The sequence below is a fragment of the Drosophila kikkawai genome, chromosome 2L (genome assembly GCF_030179895.1).
Source record: "Drosophila kikkawai strain 14028-0561.14 chromosome 2L, DkikHiC1v2, whole genome shotgun sequence".
Taxonomy (NCBI): Eukaryota; Metazoa; Arthropoda; class Insecta; order Diptera; family Drosophilidae; genus Drosophila; species Drosophila kikkawai.
Genome location: NC_091728.1, coordinates 2,106,588 through 2,133,354, shown reverse-complemented (window position 1 = coordinate 2,133,354; position 26,767 = coordinate 2,106,588). Strand labels below are relative to the sequence as shown.

General features: G+C 39.1%; 1 protein-coding gene across 1 annotated transcript; it reads left to right on the top strand.

Annotated features, from left to right (window-relative positions):
• The first annotated feature begins 5,421 nt into the window (after window positions 1-5,421).
• LOC108079572 (trypsin delta-like) lies at window positions 5,422-6,381 on the top strand. Its single transcript, XM_017173916.3, has one exon. It carries the CDS (start codon window positions 5,438-5,440, stop codon window positions 6,218-6,220), a length of 783 nt encoding a protein of 260 aa, XP_017029405.1. The 5' UTR covers window positions 5,422-5,437; the 3' UTR covers window positions 6,221-6,381.
• Window positions 6,382-26,767: the final 20,386 nt, after the last annotated feature.

Genomic DNA, 26,767 nt, shown 5'->3' with positions numbered 1-26,767 from the left:
GTAAAAGGAGCGAAGGGGCCAGCAAATTGGCTTGATCGGTGCCGGCTTAGGCCCACGATTGGCATCAGTCTGTAGTCTAAAGTCTGAAGTCTGAAAAAACCCGCCCAATCCAACTGATGGACAGTTAAATCACTCGATTGAGTACTGGCTGAATGAGGGAGTAGCAAGTAGCAAGTACCAAGTACTAAGTACCTTGAGATGAACGACAAATGAACCGCGAAAGTGCTTTCCCCCAAAAAAACATATGGCACACAATTATCCAACTGACAGTGACGATGTGTTAAGGAAAGGCCAGAATACATGGGGTTTTTGTAGATTAAGATACGACTAGGGGATACTGTGTATAAAGCTGGGAGGTATATTATATATTAAGTAAAGATTTATACTTTATTTGGCATTTATTAAAGAATTTTTAAACTTTAATGTATAAAAAGAAACTTAAAATAAGTATTGGGTAAAGTTTTGTGTTGGACAAATATTAAAAAAAAATTTCAAGGCCCATAGAGAGGATTAAAAATAATAAATAGCATAAATATAAGGGTTTTGAACTATGTTATATATTTTTACCAGGCTTATATGTCTTCTGGATCATGCTTTAACGTACAAAAAACAGGCTTAAAAAACGTTCTGACTATATTTTTAACTTTAAAAAATATTTCAAAAATCTAAAAAAATGTAGAAGACTTTTAAAATATTAAAATCAATTTATTTTAAGAGTTTTGACTTTTATATATATTTTTTTATAAATCTTAAAGGACCTATTATTATTAATTTTATAAAATTCTTCTTACTTTCCAATACTTCCCTTTCAATACCCCCTAATTTCTTACATTTAAAAAAACACACAAACTCGCTGGGATTTATGAAAATATTGTAGTACAAAATAAGTGTGAAATCTGTGGTAACCAAAGGCCAGGGACATGGACGCTGACACACGGGACACGGGACACGGGACCCGGGACAGACTCAATGAAGATCCAAACAGCAAAGCTGAGCCGTACCGGCGGCGGCGGCACATGGCGCCCCCTGTGCGGCATTTATCATGGGCCTTCAGTGCACTATATTTAGCCGACGGGCTAATGGATGCCACCGGGAGGAACCAGGCAGAGATACACCTCGGAGAGGGGCAACCAGGAACGGGCACGGGCACGGGCAATGGGAGGGAGCCAGCCGATCTCCGGCACAGGCCACACTTTCAAATTCATATTTATTGTCTAGGCTGCGGCCTGAGTGCATTTTTATATATGGCAGTCCATTTGCCGACGAGGCTCCTCCACACCCAACTAGCAGCTCCAAAAACCAAAATAAACAATAATTGAACATGCACTGAGGGAAAATAATGTGTGAATATGATTTCATATATTTATAAATATTTTATTTTTGTTTGGAAAGCTGAAGAAATATTTTTTAAATATATTAAAAAGTTTTTAAGGTAGTTAAAAAATTTTTAAAATAAAAAAATTATATTAGCTTAAAAGAGCATTCAAATTTAACATTTTATTCATTAAATTTCAACATGTTTTTTGCATTTTAAAGTTCTTATAAATAAAATAGAACCATTTAACAAAATTTTAAAATATTTCTAGAACATTTTCCTTTTTTCTTAAAATATTTTTAAAATTTTTAAAACTCTCTAAATAATTTAAAACTCCATTTTCCACACATTTCCCCACCTAAATTTTTCTCTCCCTGTGAAAGCGGAAAGGAAATCGCATTTGTAGTGCATTCGGGATAATAGGAGACTCCTAGGGCTAAGGGGGCGGTGGAGGCGGGACACCCGCGTGCGTGTGTGTAAAATGCTTGGCATTTTAAAAGGTTCCACATTTTGGGGGTCACCGAGTCTCGGGGGCTAATTGCATTGATTAGCTGACGGCGCGTTTTGCCGCCCATCAAAGTCGAGCAGCGGCAGATGGAAAAATGCTGCGGCAACTATGGGTTAAGGGACTGGGGGCAAGTCAGCTGTCAGTCAAGTGGCGACATGTTTACTTGGTAAAAAAAAAAAATAATAAGAAACCCTTTCCTCTCCTCCTCCCCAAGAAACCGAGGAAACGTTTGAGCCGCGCCGCAAATGAAAGGAAAATATTTCTCTGTTTGCATTCATATTTCAATATTCAATATTTTCCTCTGGCGGCGGCGGCGGTTCGTCAGTGTGAGATGTTATTAGAAGACGCCCGGATTCCAATCAGCCGATCTCTGATCACCGAAAGGTGATCAAAGGTGAGCGACGCTACGCTGGAATGGCTAAGACCTGAAAAGCCGTTCGTTTGAGCGTTCGGCGGCGATGCCAAATTGACATAATGTGGCGTTTAACAAATTCCCAAACAATGCACATCCATCAAAGATTCAACAGCGGTCACTGGGATCAGGGTTGGACAAGAGATTTTCAGAGGGTTTTATTAAATATAAAGCCTTTTTTTTGAGATTTTATTTGAATAATAAAGCAGCAGGATAGGGGAAGAACTTGGTTAACGGAAAGTATATAAGAGAAATATTAAATATAAATTGCTTAAAATATTTTTAAAAAATTCTTTCACATAAAAACAAGCAAACTTTTGGTTTTAGTATTATAAAAGGCTCTTTTCCAGCCCTAATCCCCGTAGCTTCCCTGTTCAATTGAGTCATATTCACGCACTAAACTACACATAAAATCCCCAAAGAAGGCGTATCTTTTTTCGGGCAGCTGCATTGGCGATCGGCCTTCGATCTCGGCGATAGATAAACCGGAGTTAAGGCTGAAGAAGGTGTAGAAAAAGTAAATGACATAATGCAGCATCATCACGGATGGTTGGATGGATGGATGGCTGAAGAGATCCCAGAGATGATCCTCTGCTCAGATCGGATAAGAGGCAGGCATTAGGCTAATCGGATGGCGGGTCACCAGACAGATACAGATATTGTAACACCGAAAAGATAAGAGCAGCCACAGAAGAGAAGATAAAAAAGAAAACGCCGCTCTTTTGTCGCCCATCGCAACGCTTTTCACGCCTCCCCAGGCCTCTGAAAATGTCCCCCCCTCTTTACATGTGAATATTTTTTCCATTTCCCTCGCTTTGGAAGACTATAAGCCGCTTTGGTGAGCATCTTAAAGATACTGCAGCTCAGGTAAATCAGTTTACAGCTTAGATTTTCGGCCGCAAAATGGCCGAAAGCGATGACGATGACGACCACGACTCTGTGTAAATTCAATTTGCATTCGAATTTCGGGAAGGCATTCGGATTTGGGCCAAAGGAAATCCGTTTCAGAGGCCGGCGGCCTAATGCGTTAATCACTTTTCGTAAGCGTCAATTGAATGTCGCGTGCCAGGAACTCGACAATTGCAGAGGAGCAGGAGGAAGCTGATGCGATTGGTATCGAAATCAACTACTGGAATCAACTGCTCTAATAAATTGTTGTCCTCCGGGTTACGCCTTGCACTTGTCCTTCAGCTTTCCGATCCATCTATCAAGGGGAACCCCCCTCTAAAAACGAACCCTAACCCAAAAACCCAGCTGCATCCATCCGGCGGCGAATGGCCGACACGTGTGGCGGACAATTGTTGTTTATACTAACAATTTGTGAGGCAGGAAGATGAACATTTAGCTGGATAACCCAATCCTCTAGACTCGCCTGATTGCCCGCCAATGTGGCCTATTGTTTTGCTACTTTCGAGGCGCTCAGACCCACCTCCTCCTTCTTGGCCACGTGGATGGGCCACGTGCCGCTGGCCACCGATGACGACGATGACTTGACGGCAACGGCGACTCCTTGCTCATGGCAACTCCCCTGGGGAGACACTACCACCGCCACTTCCTCACCCACTGCCACTGTTGCTGCCACATCCTCATCCACTTCGGCGGTTCGGTGGTTCAGTGGTTATTGTCGCTGCTACGCTTCGTTCCGTTTTCATTATGGGCCACGTGTGCCTCGACTTCCTCTCAAAAACACAGGGAGAAAATGTGTGCCAGTCTTTACAAAATTATAAGAAAATAATTCTATGGAAATATAAGTATATTACAAATAAATTAAATAAGCTTGAGCCTAAGTTACTTATTTAAAATAAATCTTGCAAATTTATCCGCCTTATAATTCTCAAGTAATTTGATAGCTTTGCACTATAATTCCCAAATGTATTCAGTGGCAACCTATTTACTTCTAGAATAACTATAAAAAAATTTATCTTAATACTCAAGAATTTATTCCTTACTCTAAGCTATAGATTCTTTTTATTTTCAAATAGTTTTTTCTATTATTTTCTATACATTTTCTCCCAGTGCATAAACTCTACCCCATCCTCTCCTCAACGCTCATTTTTTGGCGTGTTCTCTTCCTTTTTTTTTCTCTTCCTCACAACGGTTAACTTGCAGGCGTTGATCCTTTGACTTTTGTGCTCAACACTTTCGCTGCGAAGCTCGAGGCCTGGGAAATTGTTTAGCTTCCATATTGCGCGTTTTTGTCACGCTGCGTGTCCGGCGCGTGCAACATTTTTCCCCTGCCCCTCCACCTTAATTTTCCCCTCCCCCTTTCCCTCCCATCACTTCATTTTCCACACCCTCGTCCAGATGAGCGTTTTTTATGCGGGGCGTGTGTGGTGTGTGTGGCTAATATTTTCCTGTCGCGCAATCGCATGGCAAAAATTTACTCATTAACATCAGCGGGAGGACACTCGCCAGCAGGCTGGATCTGGAGGCAGTCCTGGGACACATGCGGTGCACTTGCAGCGGTGGCGAATGTTTATGGTGATTGAATGGGAGGTTTTTGCCAGTCAGGGGGGAAACAGGGAACAGCCAGCCAGGGTCACAGGTCACAGGTTGCCTGGGAAAATAGTTGATGGGAATTACCAAAAGCGAGGCAAACTTGCTCGGGGGAAAAATAAACGCTACTCACGGAGAGTAGTGTTCTGTGAGTGTAGATGACTTTTCGATTTCCTGCCGAGTATGATTTTGGTGATAAAAATTACCCAAGCTCGAGTATGTTTGGTTTTTCTCAATAATTAGGGGTTGGGAAAAGCAGCAGGGAAACGTATTTTCCAAATACAATTGTTGGAAATTCAATTAACACTAAACAAAGGTAATTTTATTGTGCGATTTGAATTTATTTATATTTTTTGGGTTGCTGAAACTGCAGGGAAACCATTATGGAATTCTTGGGGTTTCAGGAAAAGAAACAGAGGGACAAGGCGTATGCAAAATTCAAGAAAATAATATGTCTTACATTGTATTCCCTTTTTAAAGTCCAATTATTTACCCTCAACAATTAAGTCCCACTGTTATCTGTCTCACTTTACCTTATCTTATCTTCAAGTGCCTCACATAAATTGTTTAAGCAAAATAAATTAAAATTCCAAACTAAATAAAGAAAAAGTTAATTTAGATAGTAAGACACTCCTTTTCCTATAAAAGACAAACCCAACGGCAGCGCAGACATTGCGATCTGAAGTTCTAAACAAAAAAGGCAAAGATGTTCATCAAGTGTCTACTTTTGCTACTGACACCCAGCTTCCTGTCTGCAGGACATCTTCCTCGAGTGTATCCCCGCATAATTGATGGAATATACACCGACATCAAAGAGGCTCCTTGGCAGGTATCCTTGCAGCTTAATGGAGAGCACCAATGCGGTGGCTCCATATACGACAACAGGACCATCATCACTGCTGCTCACTGCTTTTTTTCGAATGACAATAAGGAAATAGACACTCATGCCTTCTCCGTTAGCGTTGGATCCACATCCAGATTTAATGGAACTGTCTATGGTTTGGAGAAGAAAGTGCATTATCCAGGCTTCAAAGTAAAGGAATTCTATCGGAACGACATTGCTGTCCTGCGATTGAGCAATCCTCTGGTATTTGGCGACAATGTACAACCAATCTCCTTGGCCACAAAGGAACCTGTTGCCGGTACTATTGCAGCTGCCACTGGATGGGGGGTAGTTCACCTTACTTTTGACATCTGGGGTATAGGAAGCTTTTATCCTGAAAATCTTCTAGGAATTCGCAAAAGGATTCTTACTCTTGAAACCTGTCAGAAATGGTATTGGAATAATTTTGGAGAGGATGTTCTTTGCACTGATCCTGGAGTCTGTAATGGAGATTCCGGAGGACCCTTGGTAGTTAACCGAGAACTCGTGGGTGTTATGTCAGGAATGCAGTATTTACATTGCAATGGTCCCGCATTTTTTGCAAATGTCTTCCATCTTCGGGGTTGGATCCTAAGCGCTATTAAGGCTTTAAATAGTTACAATTGACTGGCTTAGGCTCAATCAACACTAAATAAAGCACACTTACTTGAACATTAAGCATTTATATATTTTGTAAAAGTAAAGATACTTTCTTTTAACTTTTCTTTTACATTTTAATTTACTTTGTCAACTTCTTAAACAAAATAAATGTAACTTAAAGAGCTTAATCCTTCATCTAATTGTAACTATTATAAAAATATCCCTAGTTTATACCTAGAAATAACATCCTATAATTCCCCTATATTTACATGAGTAATTAGTGTCATCAAAACTCCATTCAAAACAGCTAAAAGATCAATTTCCAGGCACAGAGACAAAGTCAAGTGTAGACAATGACACAACGATTGCAAGCCATTGAGGAACCTTAGGTAAGAGCCTATTATCCTCACCCTTTCGTAGGACTGTAAACTCAGGGATGTGCATACTGGGATATGAAATTTGTAACAGGAAACACAGCACGTTGCCGGCACAGCACTTCCTAGACGACGAAAACGACTACGACGGGTGATTTATAACTGATTACACTCGAGGCAGAGACAGGTAGAGGGCAAACCATCACCATAACCATATCGAGGGGCTGGCACTGGCATTCCACAGCCATGACGCAACCGACAAGCCAAAAGGATACGAAGATCCTCCCGGAATTTGGTAATGAAATGGGTGCGTTCTGCTGACGCCGCCGGCTTATTGCGGTTGACGTCGACGGCGACGCGGTGGGTGATCATTAAACGCTCATTTCAGGTACACTGGGAGAAATATTAGGAGGTTTTTGTAGAAAAGAATATATTGTGACTTTTTTCTTATTTTCCTATTAATTCTCATTAAATGTATTAATTTGATTCTTAAATTAAATAAATTAATTTCTTAAAATCTTATGAAAGCCATTTAATAAAGTCACTAGTTTTTCATGTAATACAACAACAAACATATCTAGATCGACAAGGCTGTTAAAGCTAAAAAGCAATCAATACCTAAGGCCTTACGAGCCTCTCTAAAATGCTTCGCAAATTTGTGAGTAAACTTATATTAATAAAAGTATTATTTTCCTAATTTCTTTACATATTTTTTCTCACAACATTTTCTCCCTGTGCACCCTCTCCCTGCCCTCTTTCCACTCTCTCCCTGCCCTCAACTGCTTGTCGCGCCGCATTGATTGTGACCAATAAATACGCAATTGATTTCGGGCTTCTGGTATTGCATGGTCACTTCTGAGTTTCGAGCTCGAGTCTGGGTCTTCGTCTGGACCTCTTGGTCTTGGTCTTGGTCCGAGACTGGAACTGGCAACTGGGAACCTAAAATCCAGCCCAAATCCAGGTAGGGCTGCGACTTCTTATCAGCTCGGGACGCGAATTCCTGACGTGCGGACAACCTTAAGCGTCCCTTAAGCACATTAGGAGCAGCAGCAGTCTTGGGTTTGGAATCGGAAACCGAGACGGAGACGCAGACCGAGACGCTGGCGGGGATCTCTCTGGAAGGAGGTCGCCGCGTCTTTATGATTTATGGCCCACATGAGCGATCGCCGCTGGCAGTCAGTCTGTAGTCTCCAGTCTCGCACTCTTATCGACAGCTCACTGTAAGCAGCTTAGTGCACATTTCTTCTGTACTTTTTTTAAGACGGAGAAAAGCTTACAAAAAAATTAAAATGATCAGATATAGGGGCAGATGTTGGGGGTATACTTTTTTAGTATTTAAAGGTATATTACTAACTTACAAAAATATAAATTACTTTAAATTAAATGTTAAACTTCAACACTCTTTATTACATAGTTTTCCTCAGCCCTTGGTTAATTTCTTTTCGTTTAAGAACACTCCCTGAAAACGCATGAAAAACAGTAGCTGGAAACCAAAAGGAAAAACTGTATATGTTCCTGTGGCTTTTCCGCAAAAGTGTGCATAAATTGTCTGCGGCAAAAGAGCGGCAGCAACAAGAAAAGCCAGGAGCAGCCAGCAACAACATTAGTGACTTGTAAGCGCATATGAATAAATTATTGGCACACACACTGTACACATTCGTACGGTGCGTGCAAAAAGCCAGAGGAAAAGGGAAAAACAGGGAACAACAAAAAAAAAAAGGCAACTCCTTTTGAAGTTGCTTTTTCCCTTCATGTGCCATATGGTGGCTATTTTTGGTGATTAAGCAGATGATACTCGGGCAATGGCCAAGTCCAAGTTCGCTTCGTTACGTTCCGTGTGTGTGCAGCAAAAAGTTCAGCGTCATTCCAGCGACTAGGATCATAAATTTACTAACCCCGAGTCCACAAAACAGGGCCCAACCCAAAAAAAGAAAGAATAAACCTTACTATACAAGTTGAAACTAAAAACCCCCTTTAACTGCCAGAGTTTTGTTCGAGGAGTTTTCAGAAAAGAAATGTATGTGTGTGCGGGATAAGCCAAGGCAGCCAACAACGAACCCCTGAAAAAGTTAAGACACTTTAATGGCTGTTCTAATGCTCGGCTTCCTAAGGGTTTTCCCTCATTTCCCTCGGCAACTTTCCGGAGGGAAAGTGTCTGAGATCGTTTTTGGGTAACTTGCTGCTCTGCTCTGTACGGTGATTCATAATGAAAAGCCTGCAAGAATCGCAGAGAAATTCGCTTGTTGAAAACTTCATTGAAATGGGAATAGAATAAAGTGTGTGTGAGTTGGTGGAGGGAAACACATTCCGGCAGGAGTTATTGGTTTAGAGTCCTTTAGCAGAAAGTAAATTAGGTGCAGGATTTTTCAGAAAAATTCTAGAGAGTTTTACTTAAGAAAAATAATTTTCTTTAAATATATTTCACATATAGAATTTTTAAATAAATAAATAAAATATATTACTGAAAAATATTCTATAAAATTGTAATTAATTTACAAGTATCTTTCTCCGAGTACAAGAGTCCAATATATCGATCAGATTATCGATTAAACACAAATAATCGCAATAGTATCGATTAAATATCGATATATAATTATGTTTTTAACTCTTCAAACTTCTTGTTCAGGTCAGGAGCTTATGTTCCCGCCCCCCGCGACTCCGAAGCGCTCCCGCTTCTTCAAAGCTCCTCAGCTCGCTCTCTCGCTCCCGCTCTTCTAGCGGGTGCTTCGGCTCTGGCCGATCGTCGCATCGCTGAGCGGCCGCTCCCGCTCTCCTAGTTTGATCACTCACTCCAATTTGTACATTATTTAATTCCTAATTAGAACCTGAATAAAGCGGATCATACGATTTCATATTATATTGAAAGTTACCACGCCCCCCCGGCCTACTATTTCATTTCGTTGGTGGTGATTTTCTCTTGCGCGTTTTCGCTATTTCTACGGTGGTTACGTTGACTGCGGCGCGGGAGTGATTTATTTATTAATTCTTGTGCTGATCTGGAAAGTGAAGGAAATTGAATTCCCCCCCCCCCTCGAGCCGAACATTTGGTCCTCCAGAGCCGGATTTGTGGATTTTTTGGATTTCCGGATTTTATTGGATTTTGGATTTTTGGATTCCGGATTTTTTTCCATCCACACCAGCAGTTCTCGGCGTTTCATATTTTCCAAGATAAGTACGAATTATTCCGTCGCCCCCTTACTGCCGGTCTTCAGCAGAGTCCGAACAATTAATTTCGGTCACTCTGCTGCAAGATTAATTTCCGTGTCGACTCCAAGAGCGAGTTTTCCTGACAACGGCAGTTGAGGAATTTTCCATTGCTTTTTTTTTCCATTTCCTACATTTTGCAATTTTCAATCCGTCTCCGTTTTGATCGTCGCCATATTCTTTTTCGTCCGCTTTCCTCTACATATTGGCATTTATCCGTACATCAATGTACAAAACGGTTCCGACAGAAAATTAAAATTCATACATACATATGTCCATACATCTGTCTACATAAAGACATTGATTTTATTTTACACAATATAAAAAGACAAAATTATTAAGATTCCGATAATAAAAAATTACAAATAATAAAGAATACAGTCCGCTGCTAATATATACACATATATTATTATATTATTCCATATTATATTTTCTCCAGGTCAAATATATATGATTCCATATTATATTTTTCTACATTCCACATACATTTACATACAACATTAAAAAAAATAAAGAGAACCAAGAAAATAAACCATAATAAATAAAGAATAAAATATTAAAACAAAATTTTATAAGCCAGTGTCCGTCTTGTTTCTGCATTTTATTGGTGCGCTATATACATACATACATACATAACCAAGAGCTTTACATTCTTTACAACGAACATTGAATTGAGAAAAAAGGTGTCAGGTGTTCCGATCCCACCATTCCGATCGAATTACTTTTTTCCATACAATTAATAATTTTTGTTAATAATTAACGAATTAATTGCTCATTTAATACTTTTTAAAGTTTTTTTGCACGCGATTAAATATCCGCAATTGTCAAGGGTACTCCATATATATTTTCTTTGCATTTATTGAGTTATTATTAAATACGAAAATAATAAACAACTCGGCAGTTCCATTCCGCAATTATTTATAAATACAAATAAATTTCGATTCTCGTCGCATTTGCTCCAATTGATATTGGCTCCACTACAAATAATTTTTCGATTATCGTCGCATCTACGTCAAGTAAATTTTTTCCAGTTTATTTACTTGTAATTCTGAGATTGGTTAATTCCACCATCCACCATCTACCATCCGAGTTCTACGGCATATTCCTGCCATCCATATTCGCTTCGTTTTTACCGTCTCACATTTCTATTTCGGCGATTTTAGTTGACGGTATTGACCACAACTAAGTCTAACATTTGAATTCTACGGCATATTCTTGCCAATCCAATCCAAAAAAATGTCGGAAGGACAAGAACCAATTCCGCAAGACGCGAGTCAGAAGAAGGAGGCAGCGCAGTTAGCGCCTCCAATAGATGGAAGTTCGAGGCGGGAACCGAGTCCGAGAAACACGGGCGCGGGACCGGCAAGTAATTTGAGATCCAAAGCCAAGACCACTTTAGACGTTATTTTGCTTGAGTTCATAGAAACTAGTGACCGTCTTAGCAAATTTGAAAGCCAGATATTTACGGCATCCTCTTCCGAGCCTAACTTGTTTACATTAAAGATCCGTCTGGATCAGACACAAGCCTTATGGGAAAAGGTTGAACGGGAGTATGAAACCGCTTCCAAAACAGCTCTTCGCGAAGGTAGCGGAAATCTTCCGTTACTGCAAAACAAATATGAGCACTGCTATGCGGTGTTCGAAAGATGTGCTTCGAAGCTAAATGAAGACATCGCACGTATGTCCGTCCCCACTTCACCGCCAAGAACAGCTCCGCCGACAGAGACATTCTCCAGGGGTTGCAGTCTTCCGCCATGCGATACCGAGATCTTTGACGGAGATTATCTGCGCTGGCCCACCTTTCGTGACCTGTTTACGGCCATTTATGTAAACAATTCCAGGTTGACTCCAGTGGAAAAACTTTTCCACTTAAACGCAAAAACTAGCGGCGAAGCTCACGCCATTGTTTCTAAATCTCCACTGACCAATGATGGCTTCCAATCCGCGTGGTCAGCGCTTCACGATCGTTTCGAAAATAAACGCGCGTTAGTAAACAATCAACTTAAGAAATTATTTAACATGGCGTCCATTGAACGCGAATCGTCGGCAGCCTTGAAGGAGCTGCAAAATACAATCCAAAATTGTCTAACATCGCTGAGAATTTCCGGCCTTTCTACTGAGAATTGGGATTGCCTCCTTGTTTATTTGTGCTCCACAAAACTTCCAAAGCTGACGCTTTCATTATGGGAGCAATCCATCGAACAAAAAACCGAAATTCCTACGTGGCCGGAACTTGATTCATTCCTAACAGAGCGCTATAGAACTCTGGAAGCCATAGATTCTCTCCAGCCTACTGTGACACGTTTTCGTTCATCTAAACCGATAAGTTCCAACCCATCGCCACGAGTACTACAATCCTTTAGTACGAGGATTCTACATACGTCCAAAAGATGCGATTTGTGTTCTGCAGAGAACCATCCAGTGCGTTTGTGTCCACGCTTCCTTCAGATGACGATAGTCGATCGATCATCTTATATCCAGAAAAAGCAGTTGTGCTTAAATTGCTTTGCAAGCGGTCATCCACTCCGTAATTGCACAAGCGCCCACAATTGTCTTACTTGTCACGGTCGGCATCACACTTTGTTGCATCCAAGCGACTCATCTTCTAGTGTTCCGATTCCTCGTGATGACACCCGACAAATATCTCCACCTATCCAACGGATTTCGTCGTTCTCTACACGAGTGACCAATGCGGCCGACTCCGTCAACTACTGGGTTCCATACAACGACAACAAAAGCAGACGTTCCCGAGGTATTTCATCCTACCAATGCCGAGTCTGTCAAGGGAACCATCCTCTTCGGAAGTGCCACCGTTTTCTTCGGCTTGATGCGAAGAAACGGCTCCAGGCAGTCATCGACAGGAAATACTGCGTCAACTGCTTGGCCCACCACCATTCTGGAGGATCTTGCCGTAGTAACGACCGATGCCAGTCGTGTGGACAGGATCATCACACACTTCTACATGCCGACGACCGCTCAGCGACTCCAACACTTTCTCGAGCGAAGGACTTCTGATATTTTGCTGCGTATCCTCGCAAGGGGGGGAGAATGTTCAGGTCAGGAGCTTATGTTCCCGCCCCCCGCGACTCCGAAGCGCTCCCGCTTCTTCAAAGCTCCTCAGCTCGCTCTCTCGCTCCCGCTCTTCTAGCGGGTGCTTCGGCTCTGGCCGATCGTCGCATCGCTGAGCGGCCGCTCCCGCTCTCCTAGTTTGATCACTCACTCCAATTTGTACATTATTTAATTCCTAATTAGAACCTGAATAAAGCGGATCATACGATTTCATATTATATTGAAAGTTACCACGCCCCCCCGGCCTACTATTTCATTTCGTTGGTGGTGATTTTCTCTTGCGCGTTTTCGCTATTTCTACGGTGGTTACGTTGACTGCGGCGCGGGAGTGATTTATTTATTAATTCTTGTGCTGATCTGGAAAGTGAAGGAAATTGAATTCCCCCCCCCCTCGAGCCGAACACTTCTATACCCAATATTTACGCTGCTTTTTAACCATTTCTACCCATTTAAAGATATATTTTCCCCGTAGTTCCATTGATATCTTCAAATAATAAACCCAAACAATTGAATATTTTCCGATTTCAGTGGTTAATTTTAGCCTAGCCTGCTTTTGTTACCTTTTCCGATCCAATTCCAAACGGCAGCTGGCGTCGAAAGATCCTCTCCTCTCGTTTGGCTGACATGAGTCATGTATCGATATAACCATATAGGCACTTCACTTCACTTTACTTTCAAGAGAGAGGGAGGGAGGGGCAAGGCAACCCCTTTACAGAAAAATTATGAAGTGCCAGCGACAACGGCAACAACAGAGACGCCACTTGAAATCCATTAAATATTTGTAGAAACCAATAAAAGCAGAATGCCAATGGAATATATAGATGGGTATGGTATATATATCCAGAGACCACAAAAACGGCAACTGTGAAGAGAAGGGGTTGCTGCCCGTCGAGGACCCTCCAAGGATAACACGCGACTGCGCTGAACGGCAGCATCAGGATCTGAAGGATCTCCCAAAATCAAAAGTGTGGAAAGAGTGCTGAAAAGTGTGCCACATCAGCAGCAGCTGTCACAGGACGCAATGTCCCTTGGTCAGTCGATCCTTTCAGTCAGCTGCCAAAATATATATATATAGCTACATATAGCATCGGATTTCAAGAGGCGCCACTGTGAAATCCATCGCGGGAAAAGTGTCAACACATAGGGTAAAAGGTTAAGGTTCGTGTTACAAGGATAAGCTATTATTTTCCAGAGCTAAATATATATTTTTCCGAAAGAAAATAATGTAATTTTATAAAATTTAATTAAATCTCTTAGAATACGTAATATTCCTTTGATATATTCAACCTTAAAACATTTTCCAACTACTAAATACATAATCATAGCTCTCACAAAACCCTGTCCAAAAAATGTCAGCATTTGTTTCATATTGCAACATTTTCCCTATAATTTTCCAAAGACCCAAAAATCTATTTACATCTCTCCGTGAAATCTTATCAATCAGCAGCTGCCGCTGCCGATGGGCTCAAATCACAGGACACATGATGATTATAGGGCTTACGACTGAGTGGTAAGTAGAATTTCCCCGGATTCTGGCTGCTCACTTTAAGCCACTGACTCGAGGCCATTAATCAAACTATTAGCAGTAAATTTTCGGCCTACACCCACACGGGATAGAAGCAACCAACCACCCTTTTTTGGCTTGAAAAGGAAGTGCAAAAAGGACTTACATTTATGAATTCCGAACTACACTTGCCAGCATACGCGATAATCACGATAATGCATCCTGTAATCAACTAATAAGGCTCATCTAGCCGCAAGGACATCCCTCCCCCAAATAGAAAAAAAGGAACTCTATCAGAGGGTGGCCCTGAAAATTGAATTTAACGCGCAATATTTTGTGCATTTTCCATGTTCGCTGGCTGGGTTCTCTATGGGTTCTAGGACTGGGACTCCTTTGGGGTTGTGTTTGCCCAAAATGCAATTCATGTGTTTCTTCTGTTGAGAGTGAAATTTATGACTCGACTCGCTTAGGCTTTTTCCGCCCCTTGCGAATCGAACCCAAATCGAGGAAATTTCGAGGGGTGCGCGTTGACTGCGGCCAGCCTCAGTTGGATTTTATTTGTATTTTTATTTTTATATATAGATATTGCCAGGACGGGGTGGGAGGTTACGCCGCTATCAGACATCGCGAACACATGTCACGAAAAATAGTTTTAAAAGTCAGGCTAGTGGGCAGAGGATGATGTCCAGGATCTGTATCTCTATCCTCTAAGCAATGAAATATGTTGCGAAATTCAATACGAGGCGATCGGATGTTGTCCAAACACAACTCCTGTTTGTCCTGTCAGGGATTAACCGGGGATTGGGTTATGGAAATGTTAATGATAATGGCAAAGGATTACTATTAACCTGGGGGTGAAGTATAATTAATATTAGAAAGCCAACAAGGATTTAGTTTTTAAAGGAAAAGTGAAATTCTGTATTAAAATCCTTAATTTGATTAAATTTGGATTGCTTGAATATTAAATAGTATTTGTTAATATTTCAAGAAATATTAAGTGCCTAAAAACTACTAAATTTAAACCTTTCTTTAATCAAAGAAATCATAAAAAATGCCTAACTACCTATAAATCTTAAACCCAACCTTATCGCAAACATTTATTTTTGAAATTTTATTTATTTATTTTATTTATTTATTTATATTTGTATATTTTTCAGCTTTAAATTTAACTCTGCATCTTCAAAAAAAAAATTAGAAATATTTTAAATACAACCTTCAATATTAAACAAAAAGAAAACCGTGTAAAATGCAAATGAAAAGCTGTAAAACCAAAATTTTGTGATAAGCCAAAGTAAAAACTAATTTATTATAGATATAAATTTATAATATATATACATATATATCTGAATGTATGAACGATCAATGCTCAATCAACTTCAACACACATTTTCACATCTGTTTTCCACAAGTTTTCCCAAGAAACCACATTGCCTATTAGCCGGGAATATCTTCTTGGGCAAATGTCTAATATCTCATCAAAAGAAAACTAAATTTGTACCACCCCGAGTCCCTCAGTTTTTCCTCTCTTTTCTTTTCTTTTCTTTTTATTTTATTTTGTTTAATTTTTTTTGTGTTGTGTCTGGCTTACAATTTACACAAAGTCCAAGACGGCGTCGGCGGTGTTATCAAAACGAAAATTTGTTCGCCGATAAGCGGCTACAAGCTGCCAGAAGACTAGGAGGGAGAAGACTGCAACTAGGCAGCTGTAGAAAGAGGCGGAGACAGTAGAGACTCTATTCAAATGAGGACGCCCAGGGAAGGGGCAGAAATTAGGAAAGGTATTAAGATAAAATTGGGCCACAAAGAACACGCCCAGACCGAATCACCTGGAGGAGAGCTGAACCCACTCCTTATTTATATTTTATTTTGTCTTCTCTGTTCTTCGTTCTCCATTCTCCATTCTCTGTGCGTGTCCCGGGGTCTCTTTCGATTGCATTGGCGCCATGTTTATCTAATTTGGGGACATTTATGCATGGCATTCCGCGCGGTTGTTTATAGGTTCGGTTAAACCTGCACTGATAACGCCATCCCGGACCCGGGGTCCAGTCCCAAAACCCTCTGACTCACCGCAAAACAATAAAAAACTGAAACAAAACCGAGCCGAAGTTCAGGTGAGCTCGAGTTCCAGCTCTCGGGGCTGAACAATTAAGCGACCCGACGGCGTCTGGCCTTATGGGCCTTAATATATATGCACAAGTACGTATCAGTGCACTCTAAAAAATACTAAGTGAATTTGAGAATTTAAAAATATAATAAATTAAAATAGTTATCGACTTAGGAAATATTTTTTAAATATTTTTATAATGCTTTGATAATGCTTAAGCGTATTAAGAATAATATATCGATTATTGATACTGATATTTATAGAGAAAATCGATAAGTAAATTAATATTTTAACCTGTCGATAAGTGTGCAATAAATCGAAGTTCTGTTTGATATTTCGAAACTGAATTATCGAAAATAAAAGGAAGAACTAAACTGAATCACATTTAAAATAAAATCTCATTCATTAGTATTTTCTTTCAGTGTTCTTAACTTTTGGTCTGGTTTTTCGGTTTGTATTTTTATGGAGGTGCACTCCGTGGAGGGACGTTGCCCAGGCCATTTGGCCTGCCGCTTATCTTTGGAATGTAACTTAAACTTTAAGGATTATTGCCTACAATAAATTTGCGCGACTCTTTTAAGGCTGTAAGTCAATACGTGAAGGACACCAAAACCCCCCAGGGATCAAAACACGCCTACGTTCCTCATTAGCGCTAATTAAAAGAGTATAAACTTTCACTCTTTCTTGGAGTTTTGTTTATTTTTCGTGAGGGGGAACTTGGATTTCTGGTTCAAGCATCCTTTCTTCGACACGTGCCCGAGCTGCTCGATTACCTGGCGGAGGCTGGCTAATGAGGAGACGAAAAGAAAGGATTCATGACATATATGTTCAGCATTCTTTAGCTTCCTCATTTATTTTTCAGAGGCTGTGTGTATGTGTCCCTTTCAACTGTCCGCCTGTCACAGAGTTGGTCACATGATTTATGGCACATACTGGCACATGACTCGATGGTCAGAAGTCATAACACCCACTAAGGCCAAGCCAAGTGGAAGTCTTTTCGCCTGTCCGAGCACACACACTTCATTGGCAGTGTGCACTGAGAGAAAAATTGGGAGGGGAAAAGGGTATTAATTCAGAATAAAATATAATAATTTTATCTTGAGAAAATGTTAAAGCTTTTGAACACCCAATCTTTGTATTAATTCTTGAAAAATATTATTTAGTAAATATTTATAATAAAATATTATTGTAATTATTAAAAAATATATATATATCAAATCCCTATTTGCTTAATGTTTTAAATCTATATTTCCCCTAGAGTCACTTTAATTGTATCACGCTTTAACCATATTTCCTGACTTTCCTTTCAGTGCCTTTTTGGAGTCGTCAACGGGGAATCACAACAGCCGCTGTCTGGCCACGCCTCCATCATCCTGTTCCGCCCTTCTCTTTCTCTCTTCCCCCATCTCGTCTCCGCTGATTTCCTCGCGAGGCATCCAAGCGAGCGCATGTCCTGACGACGGCGATGACGACGACACTTTTTCCATGCGGTTGTCAAAAATATATTTTTATTGCCACCAAAATGACAACACTTAGTGTTCCAATCCGGATCCCCTCCCCGGACTTCTTTTTGCGGGTGTTGACTGTTCGCTCATTCAAATCTTCCGCCTGATTAGGCGCCAATTCGCACAAAAGCTTTCGAGGAACGCAAAATCACAAAATCGCAAATCGGCAAAATGTGGGCGGAACAGCGCCCTGCAATTATGCGATGTGATGTGTGTGCTTGTGTGTGTGTGTGTGTGTTTGAGGGTTTATCCCTCGGGGTGGCTATTGTTCGGGGCTGCTCTATAGAGGACTTTCAGCTTCCAGTAAATTTCACCGAATCGTTACATTTGCACCGCGCATTAAACTTAATGACAATATGGCATCGCTAATATGCAGTACTTGACAATTTTTTATCTAGCCCATATGTCAAGGGTTAAACGCCCCTGACAACTGATCCCTGTAAGGGTTGCCTCCTTTAAATAACTGAAAGTACTAAGCCTAAGCCAGGTCTCTGGGCCTTAACTATGGCCTTATGCTTTATGATTTCGACTTTTTAGATCCCAGGGATCAGCATCTGGCAAGAGTCGGCTGGATGGGAGTCCTTTTCCTCTTGAAAACCATACCCCACTTCTCCTTTTGGTTACTACACCTGACAGACACGCCGGGTCCTTCGTCGTTGCCTTCCTTTATGGCCTAGACAAGTTTTGTTAGCCAAGTTCTGTTAGCCAACTTTGGTTGCTGCTGCTTTTCTTTTTGGTGCCCTACCTTTTGGGGGCTTATTATTTATGGGAAAGAGGATGTTAGTTACTAAAGGACTTAATAGGAAATTATTTTAGGTCAAGCTTTAACATTTTTAGATAATTTAGATATATATTTTCCTTATGAGAGTATAATAAATATTTTGTTAAATGTATTAATATATTTATTTTAGATCTAAATCATATGGACAATTAATTTTAAAATTCTTTTTTAACTAATAAACTTTAAAAATAACCTTAGCCTTTGTAGAAAATAGAAAAAACTTGACTTTATTGATTACTATATATATATATTAACATTTTAAATTGTATTAAATTTTTTCCAAATTTTTAAGGTAGCACCTTTAGTCTGTCTCCTAAGCCCGACTGCCACCATTCTTAACTTGTTCATTGTTATTGCTTTCGTTGCTGCTGCTGCTGTGCACTTTTGTTCGCCATTTTTTCCTCACTCTTCTTTCCTTACCCTTCATCGTCCTTTATCCTTGTCGCTCTCCTCTTTCTGCTCCCTGGGCTGTTCACAGTTTTTGCTTTTTCTACTCTGCATAAATTTCCCCTTAAGAATTGTCGCTACAAACACACACACACAGAGATGAGGGAGAAAACGGGCATGTGGCAAACACACACACAAAACATACACATTGGCAAACAAAAGCTTCGGTGGCAGGTGCCAACAACAACAACAACAACAACGAGGACAGCAAGGACCAAAAACAATGGCCACAGAAAAGGGTAGCAAGTGCCAGTGGGGCAGGTGGACAGCCAAAGGGGGTTTGGTAGTAGGGGGGTTGCTTGCCAAGGGGGTTTTTTTTTTATTTGTGGAGAGGGGGTGGAGAGGCACTGTCCTGGGTAGAGAGAGAGAGGCAATGGCCCCAAGTAGACAAGTTGCAGGCAAGCACAGCTTGTTTCTGGTTTTTTGAGCCGCTTGCCGCCATTTTTAATATGGCGCACAACAGTCTATGCAAACAAGGATGCAAAATAACCTTAAAGAGGCTTTAAAAAATATGTTTAAAAAATAAAAATAGTTAATAATAATTTTTAAAATATAAACAAAAATATTGTTACTTTCTAAAGAGCCTCTAAAATATTATTAATATGTTACAAGTCACATATACTTCTGTAAAAATTATACAATTACAATCCTGTGCCTTAATTTAGTTATAATTATGTTAATAAACCTTATATAAGCTTAAGTTATTATTATTAATACAATATTTCTTTAAGAATTAATTTCTTTAAAATAATTTTTTAGATATTTAAATTATTATTATTATTAAAATATTTCTTAAAGGATATATTATTCCTTAAAATATTTTGTTCGTATTCATTTGAAAAGCAGATAAATTGTTTAAAATATCAAATGTTATTTTAAACTAAAACCTCATTTTAATTTGTTTTAAAAATAAAAAACCCTATTTACTATTTAAAAAAATGTAATATATCTTTTTAATTTTCCTATTATTTTGAACTCTGCTGTAATCAAAACCAAAAGTACACTTGTCTGTGCGAAAGGACCTCGACTTAAAGGTAGGAAAAATACAGCCTTTTTTTGCATTCGCCTTTTTTACAGTTGTATGTGAGTTTTTGTGTGTGTGTGTTTGGCTGTGCATGTGTAACCCTCACCTGCTCTACTATACGCCCCTTTCACCCACTTCCTTTCCTTGCCTTGCCTTTCCGTTCCCTTCCTTTTCTTCCTTTTTCAGCCTCCTTTTCCAGGATTTGCATATAAACCACTTGCAAATGTATGCGCGCGCACAAATACACACACAGACACAACACAGACACACACAGATCCATTTACTATTTGCATTGCGGCTATAGGAAGCGCAAAAGAGATAGCAATCTTTGGGGCAGACAGAGTGAAAGAGATGGAAATGGGGAGCTTTACCGTCATATAAATTTTCGATTGATATGCAAACTTAAAAGGAACCGCAAAAATTATGCTCCACTGAGCTGATGCGATGCTCAAGCGGTCGCTCGGTGGACCTTCTATTTCAACACATACACCCACACCCTCAAAGTGTGTGTTTGGGGGGGGGGAATGTGTGTGTTTACAGATATGTATGCGTGTACTATACGGAAGGAGCCTTCGTTCATGGGTGGTTTTAAGGATTTTAAGAAATTATAGGTTCAGTTTTTATAAGTTTAAAGCTTGTTTTAATTTATTAGTTGAGAAGAACCTTAGTAGATGGAAAAAAATATCTCTTAAAATAGGGTTGAGCTTATCAGAATATAGACAAAATATATATAGGTTATTTTTCTAGGCTAGAAAAATATATAAAAATAATTAAACACAGAATCTTTAAATATTAGGTGCCAATGTAGTTCTCCCATACTTTTCAAAATATTAACTATTTTTAAACACCCTAAAACTTTTTTCTACGTTAATTAAAACTCTCCATTTAGTATATATTTTCCCCTCTATATTTCTAATAATTTTCTTTACTTTCCCTACTATTTCACAAACTTTTCAATCACCTCCTTGCCTTGCATCCTTAACTTAAATATGCGCTCCTTGCTGAATTTGCACAAGATCCCAATCCCACATGTGTGCAGGTTGGCCACGTAATAAAAATTCAACAAGCTGCTGGCTGCTGCTGCTGCTGTTTTCTGGGGAGCTATAGAGGGTGGGTTTTTTATGTTGGGGCTGTCTAAAATTCAGGGCTCCAATTGCAAAATTCGAGGCCCGAAGCAGCCGGGGGAGGGACACTGGCCGAAAAATAAAGCCTCTGCTTAAACATTTAACAAACTGCAGGCCAAAAGCTCGACAGGCCGCGCTTGACTGACAGTTGACTGCGTTGTTCGTTGTGGGTTTTCAGGGTTTTGGGTTTTCAATTTTCAATTTTCCATTCTGAATTCTGGGATACTCGCTTCTGGATTCTCGATTCTCGATTCTCGGTTTTTGGTTTGCTTGCTCGACTTTGCATATTGGAATTCTGACGCACACAAACACACAGAGAGACTGCTGCTGCTAGCAATGAAATATATTTTCCAATCAAATTGAAATGCAAACATGTGCAACGATTGTGTGGAATTTGCATCGAGCTAGCTATAGATGGATGGGATGGACTTTGGCTTGTGCGGATGCAGCCGAAAATTGGAATTGAAAAAGTCATGATAACGGAAAATTGCACGCTGTTGTGACTTTGAATGACAGATGAGTTTTCCTGCGGCTGCGGCAGTGGCGGTGGCAGTTACAAAAACACAGCCACAAACTAAAAACAACAAAGCGTTAACAATGAAAATGTCGCGCACGCGTTGGCCCAAAAAAAGAAAATAAAAAAAGTATATGAGAATGGAAAAAATAAGAAAACACAATGGAAAAATGCAGAGTGAGGAGAGAGAACACACAAATGACAGCTGCAAAAATGGCATTCGGAAAATGGCAAAAACAACAGTGACACCTACAACAACAGCAGCACCTACCAAAAAGTAGGAAGAATAACAACAAGGGTATGGGGAGTGTGTGCATGGAAACTTAATTCAAAATAAACAATAAACAATACACAACAAAATATAGATGTGAAAATGGATAAGGCAAAGGGAAGTTAAATCATTAAATACTCTTAAATTAAAGAAGGTTTAGAAGGTAATTTAATTATTATGGAAAATAATATATTAAAAATATCCTTTAATATTAATTGCTTAAGCATTCATAAGTCGAAAAATTATTTAAGGGCTTATAAGGCTTTTGAAATATATATTTTCATATTTTCAACCCTTTTTCCTATTATAATTATATTTTATGTTATTTTACGTCAATTTAAATCTTTCAAAATATTTTAATAATTTTTCAGAGAAAGTCCTGCAATTGTTGTTGGTTGTTTCAAACTACCGGAAACGAAAGCCAAAGGTGAATCTAGACAGGATATAGAGGTTACAGAACCTCACATATAACGCATACAAAAAACCGAAAAGAAATTGTATAAAACCCCCGAATCGAGTTGATCCTTGGAAAACTCTTCAAGTAGTGTCGACCTTCTTTTTTATGTATTTCCTCGGTGACTGACTAACTGACGGAATGACTGAGTTACTAACCAACTGAATGACTAACTGACTGAATGACTGAACTGACTGGCTGACTGGCCGGACTGGCTGCTTCCGCTTTTTACGTTCATTGCCTCTGCCACAATTTTAATTTTCCTAATGGATATCGATCCCGGGGAGTCCTCGTCGCAGCAACAGCAGCAGCAGCGGCAACAACAGCAACAAAACTGGCTGGCAAAAAGGATAATAGACTTCTTTATTGTGCATGCGACTCTATAAAAGTCAACTCCTGGACTTTGTTGTGCTCCACTCGCTCCCGTTTTTCCCTCGCTCCTGCCTTTCGCTCCTGTTGTGTTCTGTTGCTCATGCGAAAATTCAAGGGGGTAGGAGGCGGTGGGGTTGAGGAGTGTGGGTTTTGGGACACACAACAAACCAGGCCAGACACACAAATACACAAATACACACACCTTGGTACAGGTGGAGAAACAGCAAAGATTTTAGGAATCACTTTATATGTTTATCGAAAGGAAAAAAGTCTGATTTCATATCGAAAATATTGAAAACTTTAATGTATCTAAATTTTATAAATCGAAAAAAGGAAGAGCATCGAGAAATGTTATTTAATTTATATTAAAAAATATTTTGAAATTTTATAAAGCGAAATTTAAAATTTTGATAAATATCGAATTTAAATATAATATATATTTTAATAATAAAATATTTTAAACATGCTCTTTGATATTTTTTATTTATTTTTCCAGACAGTTTATCGATTTATTCAACATAAAAATATTGCAAAGATGAAATATTGCATTATAAATCGACTTTTGCGTCAAATATCGATACAGCACTAAAATATCGATATTTTCCGATATTTTATAAATATTAATCAATTTATTTTCAAAACAAGACTCAATTTAATTTCATAAATTAAATAATTAAAAACCAAAAACCTCCCTTTTCCTTCTCTCAGTGCACACAAATACAAACATAGAACTGAGGACTCTGCATAAATACTTAAGCAACAACCTCACACAATAAATAATCTGCTACGTCATGCAAAAGAGGGAAACTCCAATGGCGGAGTCCTTTTCGAATAATCGAGGAGAAGAGCTGCTCGTCAGGTTGGGGTGAGTGAGGTGGTTCCAAAGAGTTGGCAGACATTGGAAATTAGATTTCAGCCGGGCTTAGATCCCCATTTATTCCCCAAGCCCCCAACTCGCCGTGTAATCCAACCGCAACTACACATGGCAGCGTTTATTTCGAATTTCATTTAACATCTGCCCCGGATCCGCCAAGAGTGCGAAAATTAAATGAGCCACAAGTCGGGGTAGCGAGATTTCCACACCTTTCTGTTTGTGTAGGTGTTTTTCCCCCCTAGCTTTCCCGCCTCTATTTGCATACATTTTCAATTTCGACTTCTTTTTTGGCAAAATCTTGTTGCTAGAAAAATAAAAAGAAGCTGATTTAGGAGGCAAAAACAGCAGAAGATTGAATATTGCCTATTTGCCATTTGTGTTTATATTTGCATTTCAGTTTGACTTGAAAAAAAAGAAAGACAGGAACATGAAAAGGCAACCTTTGCACAGATAAACTTTGAAAAATTTGTGAGGAGGGAAAAGGGAAAGTGAAACTCAAGAGCGGATCGGTGTTACCTTATAAAGGTCAAAGTATATTCAAGTTTTAAGTGGAAGTATTTTTTAAATAAGGAGTAAAATATATAAATATTTACTAAGTTTAATTTTATAAAACTCTCTAACCATATTTTGAATAACAAAATAAGCAATATTTCTGTTATAGTCAAAGGATAAATTACTAAGAAAAAGTACTAAATTAGTCAATTAATTACACAAGATTCTAAATTAGTTACTTAAAGAAGCAAGATTTCATTTATAATAACAAATAAATATTCCGATTTGGCATTTACTTAAGCTAAAACCATTTCAAGGTTATATTTTGAAATGGCGACATATTTATGTACCAGTTTTAGCCAATTTAGAATATGACAGGCTTAAATAAATTCTTGAATGTATTATGTATGTTATGTATATGTTATATTTGTTTACACAACCTTTTAATAAAATAAATATTCCAGACAGAAAAGTATGAAAAACATGTTTTATAAATAATTAATTAATAATAAATAATAAGAAGAAACGTATTTATAAATCACAAATTATTTTTATTGTATTTTTAAATATAATTTTTTATAGAACCTATTGATTTTGTGGTATTTATAATTATCTGAAAGAATTTTCTGTTGAAACTGTTGATTTTGCGTATTAACTAAAATTTTTCTTAATTAACTAAAATTTATTATAGTTAGAAAATAAATACTTAAAGAAATAACCCAAATATAAACACTCTCCCAAGGCTATTTATAAATTATAAATTAACCTAAAGCTCTTTCCAAATATAAATATATATAAATACTATTGATTTTCTTAATACCTATAATTACCTGACTACTACCAATCTCCCTTAGCTGCTCCCCACAATTATAGACCAGTTCTAGCCGCCAATTAAAGCCCTGAAGAGACCAATAGTTATACCTGTCTGTCCGTCAGTTAAGATGGAAAACTACATTAAACCATTTGCTGGGGAAACGAAACAGAACACAATTAACACCGTCTGCTCTCCATCACTTCTACGTTCAATTTCAATTATTGAAACTATTTCAACCAAAATCGAGTTGAAACCTGGTTATTCCGTCGTTGAATAACCTGCGAATATCGATGTCCCTGTGACTCTGTGCCTGTGCTTGAGTGACATTCGTCCTAATTCGTAAGCGTTGACTTTTACCGGCATTTCAATTAACCCAATTAATGGACGGGACCTAATTAAATTTTGAATTCATGTTGCACACACACACACACACACACACACTCGCAGAGAGCCACGCACACAGATACTCTGCAGTCAGCTGTTTCTGCTGGCCAGCTGTCCTTCGCTCCGTCTCTTTCTGTTTGTGCAAGTGCGAGAGAGATGACGCGCCTTGCTTTTGGGGGTTGATAGCAACGGCGGTACCATCGCTGGGTTAATAGGGGGCTGCAGTGGGTTAATGGGGGTAGTGGGTGGTGCTGCTGCTGTAACAAGTAACAAGTATGTACTAATGTCGGCGTCTGGCTAACTGAGAGACACGGCGCGGCGGCTATGAATGAGTGTCCCGAACGGGGAGTCAAGTTGAAACTGAAGCTCGATGACCTTGATTATACAACACAGTAGCTACAGTAGCTACAGCTACAGCAAAAGCAACAGTAACTGTAACTGGAAACCCTTGCCATCACCACCCCCACAAAAAAATCCCCAAGAAGCCACTCCTTCAAGAGAATACCCTACGTCAAATAAAAATGGTAAAAATAGTGAGGGGGGTTTCGAGAGGCACTTGGAAAAATATTATTTAAAATTATTTTCAAGGATTTGGAAGGAAATTCGTTAAACTAATAATTAAAGAATATTTAATTATTACTTAAAAAGCATTTATGTGACATTTTGCCGCTAAAAATGAATCTATAATTCCCAAGCAGTTAAAGACTAAATTTTAATGAAAAATAATTTAAATTAGGCTAAGCCACAGTTAACGCTACAAGGCAGCAAATCTGTAACTCTACAGCCTGTTTATTTCCCAGCAATTTAAGGAAGTTAGCTTTTATAATTCCCAAGCAGTTCTAGCTTATTTTGGTATACAAAAATTTAAATTAAATTGAATAACGTCAGTTATGACACCCTTGCTTTTATTTCAATCAAAAACCAATCACATTTTTTAAGCCTAAATGTATTGATTCAATTTAATTTTGTTTATATCTTGCTTAAAGATTTAAAATCCCCTTTTTTCTACCAGTGTAGCCCCTAGAGTCGTCGATGGTAACTGGTAACTGGCATTACAACAAATCATCGGCCGGCAAATGTTGGCAACTGGGTGCCAAGTCAACGAACTGCTAACCGCAACACCGACACGTACACACACACACACACACACCACACACCATATACTATATATATATATGATGCCACAAAAGGGGGTCCTGTGGGCGTGGGCGTCATTAAAATTGCAACAGGGCCTTGAAGCCAGAGACCAGAGAAACCCAGAAG

What these genes read in the sequence shown, in the direction of transcription:
- LOC108079572 (XM_017173916.3), top strand. Translation starts at nt 5,438, where the DNA reads ATGTTCATCAAGTGTCTACTTTTGCTACTGACACCCAGCTTCCTGTCT.